At 52.1% G+C, this 8,840-nt stretch overlaps 1 protein-coding gene across 1 annotated transcript; it reads left to right on the top strand.

The window, feature by feature from the left end:
- Window positions 1–355: 355 nt before the first annotated feature.
- On the top strand, window positions 356–8,477 carry SPR (sepiapterin reductase). Its single transcript, XM_090035132.1, has 3 exons — window positions 356–733; window positions 4,332–4,622; window positions 7,440–8,477. Exons 1-3 carry the CDS (start codon window positions 406–408, stop codon window positions 7,628–7,630), a joined length of 810 nt encoding a protein of 269 aa, XP_089891258.1. The 5' UTR covers window positions 356–405; the 3' UTR covers window positions 7,631–8,477.
- The last annotated feature ends 363 nt before the right edge of the window (window positions 8,478–8,840 follow it).

The raw sequence follows: 8,840 nt of genomic DNA, 5'->3' as shown, positions 1-8,840 counted from the left end.
ATCAAGGGGCAGAAATGACCCCCAAACCGAGGGCTTGCTGACCATGGGGTTGCCATCATTGTCAAATGAAGGGACAGCCGACCCGCCGCGGGGCAGAAATCGTCCTTCAATCGGGGGGGAGGAAGCGAGGGTTAAGCAGCCAGTCGCCCCGGGGGCCTCCGGACGCCGGGGCGGTCCGGACGCCGGGGGCGGTGGAACGTGGGCGGGGCGGCACACGCGCAGCCAATGGGGCGGCGCGGAACGTGCCACGGCCCATTCACGGGGCGGGGCGGCACACGCGCAGCCAATGGGGCGGCGCGGAACGTGCCACGGTCCATTCACGGGGCGGGGCGGCACACGCGCAGCCAATGGGGCGGCGCGGAACGTGCTACGGCCCATTCACAGCGCGGGCCGCAAGCGGGCGCGATGGCGGCGCAGGGCGGCGCTAGGGCCCCGCGCTCGCTGGGCCGGGCGGCCTGCGTGCTCACCGGCGCGTCCCGGGGCCTAGGCCGCAGCCTGGCCCTGCTGCTGGCGCCGCGCCTGGCCGCCGGCTCCGTGCTGGTGCTGGTGGCGCGGGCGCGGGGGGCCCTGGAGGAGCTGGCGGCCGAGCTGCGCGGCGCTTGCCCCGGGCTGCGGGCGGAGTGCGTGCCGGCCGACCTGGGCACGGCCGCCGGGCTGCAGCGGGTGCGGGACGCCGTGCGGGACCTGCCGGGGGAGGCTGGGCTGGAGCGGCTGCTCCTCATCAACAACGCGGGTAACCCCTCGGCCCGGGGTCCCGGGGGGGTCAACCCTGTCCCACAGGCCCGGGCAGGGGGGTGGAAGGGAGCTCGGGGGGTCCCATCTAGTGCAGCCCCTGCTCCATCGTCCCAGCCAGGGCTTTGTCTAGCTGGGGCCTAAACACCTCCAAGGATGGAGACTGCACCGCCTCTCCGGGTAACCTGCTCCGGTGCTTCACCACCCTCCTCCGGAGAGAGTTTTCCCTACTATCCAGCCTCAGCTTCCCTTGCTGCAGCCCGAGCCCATTGCTGCTTGTCCTGTCATGCCTGCCCCCACCGAGATCAGCCCAGCTCCGTCCTCTTTGCAGCCCCCGGCAGGGAGGTGACGGCTGCTGTTCAATCCCCCTCGGTCTTCTCGTCTGCAGACCAAATCAGCCCATTTCCCTCAGCCTCTCCTCACCAGTCCTGTCCCCCAGCCCCACAGCCATTTTCACTGCCCTCCGCTGGACTCTCTCCAGTGTGTCCACATCCCTTCTGTAGTGGGGGGCCGCAGCTGGACACAGGACTCCCCAGTGCTGAATAGAGGCAAAGGATTGCTGCGCTGGAAGCCCAGCTGTCCTCTACAAACCGTACTCTAAACTCCTTAACCGTCAGCCCTGACATGAGAGACAATCCCCCTAATCTGGTGTGGGAAAAGCAGGGGAGCCGTGGCAGCCAACGTCCTGCTTCTATAAAAGGTGGTTAGCACACCCTGCAGAGAGCCCGTGTAGGGGCCTGGCCCCTGCTACAGAGGACGTCGACCCCCCTGAGTCCCTACTGATCTGACCTGGGGTAAAACCCCTTCCTGACCACAAATGTGGCCTGTATCCCTGTTAACGTGTGCCATTATAAAAACAGACTGTCTTTTGTCTGGGAGTTTGTTTGTGACGACTTCAGTGGAAGATCTGGACTTTAGACTGTAAGCTGCTTGGGGTAGGTGTTGTGGTTTAATTGGTTTGTGCAGCACTTTGCACGGTAGGGCTGATTGGGGCCTCTTAGTCCTGTTGCAATTCAGATAATCGCAGGATAGCAAGAACTAAAAGTGAAAAAAGGGTGGTAGTTTTTGCAACAGAAGCAACGGGTGGTTTATGCACTAGGAAGATTGGTTAACCATAATGCTCTGCTTGCTCACAGATTGCAGTCCCTTCAAGCGGATACAACATCTGTTCCTTCCTCTAACCTTTGTATCTCGAGTCAGGGTGGGTTAGGCCACGGAGTGACGCATGACTGTGCCAAAAAAAAAAGAGGACTTTCAATTCAAAGCCAAATAGGTCAATGAAAAACTCTTTTTTAGCAATCCCTCATAGTCGAGGGTGGTCATTTTCCATGATTGTCTTGTCTGTGTGTCCGAAGATGACTGATGAGGCCTATCTGGGATTGACAGGCTCTGCTGCAGCTCGGACGTGTGGGGTGGGTGGCGCTGGATTCCCGGTTCGGACTGTGCCGTGCTGTTTCTGCCTCTCCTCCTTTCCCATCTCCTGTTCTTGTTTTGAGGTTTCAAAGTACCGAGATCTCTGCAGCACACTTCCTGCATTTGGGGTGGTACGAGCTGACATCAGTGTTGCAGTTTTGTTTTAAGGTGGCCTTGAGGACAGCCTTGAAGCATTTTCTCTGCCGTCCTCTTGAGCATACGCCTCGGCTGAGCTGGGAGAATAAAACTTGCTTTGGGAGCCTGGAGTCAGACATCCGGATGACATGGCCGGCCCAACAAAGTTGAAAAACACTTATAATGTTAATATGAAGGAGGACGTGCAGAGTTTTCAGGTGACACCTTGTAACCTTGGGGTTACTAAAACATAAAGATCACACTTGCTTTTTATATTCTTTTGCCTCTATATTGGTATAAGCCGTATTTGCTCTCTCTGTCGATAAGACAGTGGGGAAAGTGTTTTTTTCCCCCTCTCAGTTTACTAAGTGACATGGAAACGCTCCAAATTCAGAAGTGAAACAGCGCACAATGAGGCTGTAATCCCAGAAGAAATGCGTGAGCCATACTAAATAGGCTCCTGCTTAACGAGCAGGTGTCCTTCAATAGTCCTACTCTCGGTAATAGAATAAGTATGTGTGTATATATGTATGTATGTGCGTGTGTGTGTATATAAACTATAGACATTAATATGAAAGGGTAGATATATGGAGAGAGTTGTCAAGTGACACCTTGTAACCTCAGGGGTACTAAAACATTAAGATCATCTCTCTCATATACACACACACACGTACGTATGTATGTACGTAAGCATAACCATATATATGAGAGATGATTTTAATGTTTTAGCACCCCTGAGGTTACAAGGTGTTACTTGAAAACCATGTATGTATATGTATACGCGTGTGTGTGTGTACGTACGCGTGTGTGTGTACGTACGCGTGTGTGTGTGGTTCTGAGAGGGTGAAAATAAATATCCTGGCAGCTGGCCGCATGTTCCTAGGGAACCAAGAGTTTGGATGCAGGGACCCCAGTCTAGTCCTCCTCCCTTCACCCAGGTAGGTCGATGCAGAGGGGTCTGTTTGTAGGACCACAGTCTCTTCCCTGCCACACCACTGGTGCCTGCTGAGGGTCACTGGAAGCTGCTTATACACCTGGGCTTTGAAAAGACTGCAGAGACCAGAATCCAACATAGAAGCCCTGTAAGGCCCATTTAAAGCCTATTAAATCAGGGGAAAGATCCCTGCTGACATCAATGAGCTTTGAAGCTTCCCTGTTACTCCTCAAGTAACGAGTGTGGACTCAGCTCTAGCTTGCATTAGCCAGAGGAACTGAGTAAATCCATGCATCTCTTCATTAGTGCTGTCATAGCAGTAAGGAGGGGCTGTGATTAGATCTTGCACTGTTAGCTGGCGTTAAATTGATAGGAACGACCTTATTTCAGAAAGACGCCTGCATTAATTTTATCTCTGGGCACCTTAGTGGCAAGCTCTGAGGGGAGCACTGCAAATGATCCGGCTGCCAGAACAACAGGGGTGATTGATGGGCAAAGGAAAAGAGATACCACTGCTGGTCTCTAGGCCATGTAGACTGAATGCGGGACTGGACATGAACTGCTGAGTCTGCTTCTTGACTGTGCCATGCATGGAGTCTGGCCGTTTCCTTCACATCAGGGCCAGCAGCTGCCCTCCACCAACATAGCTGCCTTGGGGCAAAGCCATAGCAAACAATAATTCTTGCTGTTTTCTTACGACTAAGCAACAGTTCAAATAGCAGCTTTGCTGGTCTCAGCTGGGACTTTGCATTGGTGGGTGGGTGGTAGGATTCGAGGGGGCATCCTAGGTTGTTCTTTCCAGTCCCTTGCTATTACAGACAACAATATCAGATCGTTCCTTCTGCAAATTCCTCAAGCTCCTGCTCTGCCCATGGTGCAGGTACCTTAATGCCCATGACTGGGGCAAATCCCCACTATAGACCAGGCTTCTGTATAATATTGAACAAGTCCACAAGGTAACATCACATAACTTGCCTCATTTCCTTCCTCCATACAAATTAAAAGCACCTTACAGGACTATGGTAGAGTGGATTTAGTTGAACTCTTTTCCATACTCTGCGGGTATCAAACGCTGTGCAAATGTCACATGTGTGCTAATGTTCTTCCCCATTTCCAGGGTCTCTTGGAGACGTTTCCAAATTCTTTGTGGATTTTACCAGCCCAGACGAAGTCAACAGCTACTTGGCCTTCAATGTCACCTCGGCGCTTTGCCTCACTTCCTCTATCCTCAAGGCCTTTGGAAAACGCCCCGGTTTGCACAGAACAGTCGTTAACATCTCTTCGTTGTGTGCCCTGAAGCCCTTCAAGAGCTGGACGTTGTATTGTACTGGAAAGGCCTCACGGGACATGATGTTCCAGGTCCTGGCACTCGAAGAGCCAGACGTTCGAGTTCTCAACTATGCCCCAGGTAAGCTTTGCCCTCCTTGTGTCCTCCGCAGAGCCCCTGGGTCTGAGTGCCAGTGCTGGGCGCTTACACCGCTTTGCCTTGTTGGAGAATCAGAGCCACTGGGTGTTGCGAATGCAGGAGAAACGTGGGTCTGCTACAGAAAGACTGGGTAGGCATGTGCTGCTTCACAAAAAAACAAAAAGCAGTAAAAAACAGCTGTCCAGCCGGGTCTAAGAATCTCTTGGGGTTTCTTACTGCTTTCCTTCCTGTTTGGTGTATATTGATTTTTATTTTTAAGAACTTCTCCTTTAGCTAGAACTGCTTTTCATTTGTAATAAATACGGACATAAATAAACCATATGCTCCTGGAACTGGCCCTGTGCTGGGTCAGGATTTCCTCAACCTATAAAAGGGGAAAGGGGAAAAAAAAGCCAGAAGTACAGGCAGAAAAAGACACAGGTGGTGACAATTTAGGTCCTTCAGGCGATTATAAGTCATATGAGGGGTCATCAGTAATGCAGCTAAAGCATCCCCTCTTGTTGCCACCTCGCTAATTGTATTGACTTGGGTTTCTGAAGCACTGGACTGGTCATTTGCCCTCCTTTTCTGACAACCTGCTCCCCAATAACTGCAGGCCTGACTCTGCTGTGGTTGACTCCAGAATAAGAGCTTGATCCAGTGTTCATTGATCTTTATAGGAAGTCTTCCCATAGCTTCAGTAGTTCATGGGGAGAAGGAACCAGCATTATAGTTATAGGTTAGGGTCTGTCCCTCTTGGCAGCACAGGGGCAGAGAGGGATCTTGGAGTCAGGATTGACTCCAGGATGAATAGGAGTCGCCAACGTGATGAAGCAATAGGCAGAGCCCACCGCACCCTGTCCTGCATCAACAGGGGCATCACTAACAGGTCCAGAGAGGTCTTGCTCCCCCTCTATGCAGCGCCGGTCAGGCCGCAGCTGGAGTCCTGTGTCCAGTTCTGGGCGCCGCACTTCAGGAGGGATGTGGAGAACCTGGAGAGGGTCCAGAGGAGGCCACTCGCATGATCGGGGGCAGCAGGGCAGGCCCTACGAGGAGAGGCGACGGGACCTGAACCTGTTCAGCCTCCACAAGAGAAGGCTGAGGGGGGATCTTGTGGCTGCTACAACCTTATCAGGGGCCACCAGCAGGGACTCCGGAAAAGTCTGTTCCCCAGGGCCCCCCTTGGAGTCACCAGGAACAACGGCCACAAGCTGAGGGAGAAGAGGTTTAGGTTGGATATTAGGAAGAACTACTTCACTGTGAGGGTGGCCAGAGCCTGGAACAGGCTTCCCAGAGAGGGGGTGCTCTCCCCTTCCCTGGGGATCTTCAAGAGGAGACTGGACAGGCACCTGGCTGGGGTCTTATGACCCCCGCCACCTCCAGTGCTCCTTCCTGCTCATGGCAGGGGGTCGGAGTAGATGATCTGTCCAGGTCCCTTCCAACTCATTGATTGTATGTGTTGTTTCCCCCTGCCTTCTCCTTCCTGTTTTTTGAAGCATTGGGATGTTGACTACTGCTAAGATTGGGGAGTGAGTGGGGAGAGCAAGAGTTGGTTTAGGGGCGTTGATGCCCTTTCCCGTACCCTTAGAGTGAGGGGATTGCCCAGTGGCAATTCTCCCACCTCCCCAGGGGCTTCATGTACCCCCAGGGCGGGGAGATCACTGCAATGGCAGTCCTCCAGCCCCGAAGGTGAGTGAGGTGCCCCTGCAGCTGGGGGCCCCTCAGCTGGGGTGCGTGAGGCTCTCAGCCATGGGATCCTGCTCCTTGCCAGTGCAGGAGGAGCAGGATCAGACTCCCCCTGTGCCAGCAATAAGACATGATGGAATATAACGCACAATTACACAATCAGGCCCCTTGCCATGCCCGTGCGGCATGGCAGCAGGTGTGATTGTGTGAATCGTGTATTAGATCTCGTCATACCTTTACCCACTCATGTAGAGGGGCCCTAGAGTAGATTTGGGGGGGGTTGAGGGATTTCTTTTGACAGTCCCTGTTCTCATGCAAAGCAAATACTTCAGTGGGGTGGATTTAGAAGCAAGCTTTATTAGAATTTCCAATTATGCATATTGCTAACAAAATAACACCGTATATACCTATGTATCCGTGTATGGCCCAAGTAGAAATAAGCAGTCTTACAACTTAAAATCTCGACATCTTAAAATCTTAAGAACTGCTCACAGGTGGCTAGCCTGCTAGGGGGATCTTACCCAAATTTGCTACGAGACATGGGATCTTTGTTATTTCTGCAGAGAGGAACCTGAGCAAAGGAAGCCAGAAGAATCTGTCTCAAAGCACTGAGCCTCTTTTTATCCACTTTCCCACATTTCTGGATAGCACCTTTGACGCATGTGGTCAGAAAGGAGATGCCCTAGTGTCATCCTGTTGGTCAGCTGGAATGTACTGACCTGAACCCTTAATCGAGATTTGATACCCTGAGATGGGTTAGTCTTTTCAAGAAGTTTCTCTCACCTATGACTCGGTTCCCTTTACACTGCTTCTCATAGCCTCACCGATGCTAGTGTGGTCTAATGTAACACAGCTAAAAGCTTACCAAAGGTAATATAATGCAACCTAAAAGACTCCCAACTTAACACAAAGGTCTGAATGGCCCAGAAGGGCTCTTTTAATCCTAGGTTCCTAACAAAAGCAAGTGTAGGGCCTCTGACGTATCTTCTGTGCAGAGAATTGAATTTGGCTCAACGACGTTACCTCTGTTTCCCCCGTATTCGAGATGCCCCAGCTAACCAGGTACAGAATATCCCAACGATTGACAGGTCCAGCCCTCCACGTGTCACACAACTCTTTCCTTGCCTCCTGTAGGTCCTCTGGACACAGACATGCAGGAGCTGGCCCGCACCAAGACGGGAGATGCTGAATTGCGCCAGTTCTTCTTTGACCACAAGGAGAGCGGGCAGCTGCTGGACTGCAGCGTGTCTGCTCAGAAGTTAGTGAGCCTTCTGCTGGACGACACGTTCAGCTCCGGGGTGCACATAGACTTCTACGAAAGCTGAACGTTCGTCTTCTTTGCTTCTCTCCCCAGTGCTGAGTTTTCTGCTTCTTAGTTGCCTGTAAAACACCTACTTTCCAGAAGCCTTCGTGCAATGGGTTGGAATATCTGCGTCACAGGGGAGCTGCAGTTTTCATAGCATCTTTCATCTGAGGGTCTCTGGGGGCTTTGCGAATACGAACTGAACTTCCTAGCAGCACAACAGGGGTGGGGAAGACTTATTCTGTCCTTTGTGACAAACAGAGGCAGAGAATGGATGGTTATGGCCAAAATCAGCAAAGTCTGATTTCTGTCCTGAGGAGCTGGCAAACATCCAGTCCTCCTGCTGCTCTGCCTGGGTCAGTGCCCCCCTGCACAGAACAGTGTATGGGATCGGGGATTTAAAGGCAGGTGGAAGAGACACGGCAATGTTTGCAAGGGAAGTGGAGGATTGGGGTAACAGAGCTGTACTCTCTTGTGGCACATGGATAGGGAGCAACATATCTACAGACACTACAGAGCTTTGCTGGGAACGCCCGTTCTGCCAGCAAAGCTGCATGCACCTCCACTCGGCACGCCTCTTTGGTGGCAGGTGTGGTGATCAGAGCTGCATTGCTGCTTTTAAATTCCTTATCTTCAGTCCCTGTCTCTTTTCCTTCTACTTCAGGCTTTTAGGCATGTTGAAGATATCGGTCATGCCTTCTTTATACCCGTCTCTTCCTACGTGCTTAGTGTGTCATTCCAAAAAGACTGGAGCCGTGTGCCTTCGAAATTTGCTTTTTTGTGATCAGACTCTTACTGATTTGCATTTCCTCCAACTTCTGTGAAACACGTACCATTGCTGAAAAAAAAATAAAGAGGAGGTTCTGGTTCCTGGTCTTCACTGCGTGTGGTCTGGATGGATGCTGTGTTCAACAGCCATTCCTTGAGGTGTTACGGGGCGCTGGGGAGGGCCTTGCTCCTTTCCGGGGAAGATGGCAGGCCCAGTGCCCTTGGGGTGTGTTTGGGTGCTAGTGTGGTAAGGCACAGGATGGCTGAGGCGCTTCAGGGGGTGGACTCTGATATCTCTAATGTATAGAGATATATATAGTGGTGTTTCCTTTTAATCATGAAAAAGGTGGATTTGGGGTTACTTTTTTAATCTGAAAATTGGGGATTTTTTTTTTTTTATCAGAAAACCAGGATCTCTGCTCATAACTCCCCAGATATAAAGGAGGCAGGAGCAGATCTCTGAA

The sequence above is a fragment of the Crocodylus siamensis genome, chromosome 2 (assembly GCF_052110815.1).
Source record: "Crocodylus siamensis isolate JL-2025a chromosome 2, ASM5211081v1, whole genome shotgun sequence".
Taxonomy (NCBI): Eukaryota; Metazoa; Chordata; order Crocodylia; family Crocodylidae; genus Crocodylus; species Crocodylus siamensis.
This window is presented reverse-complemented; position numbering and strand designations above follow the sequence as displayed.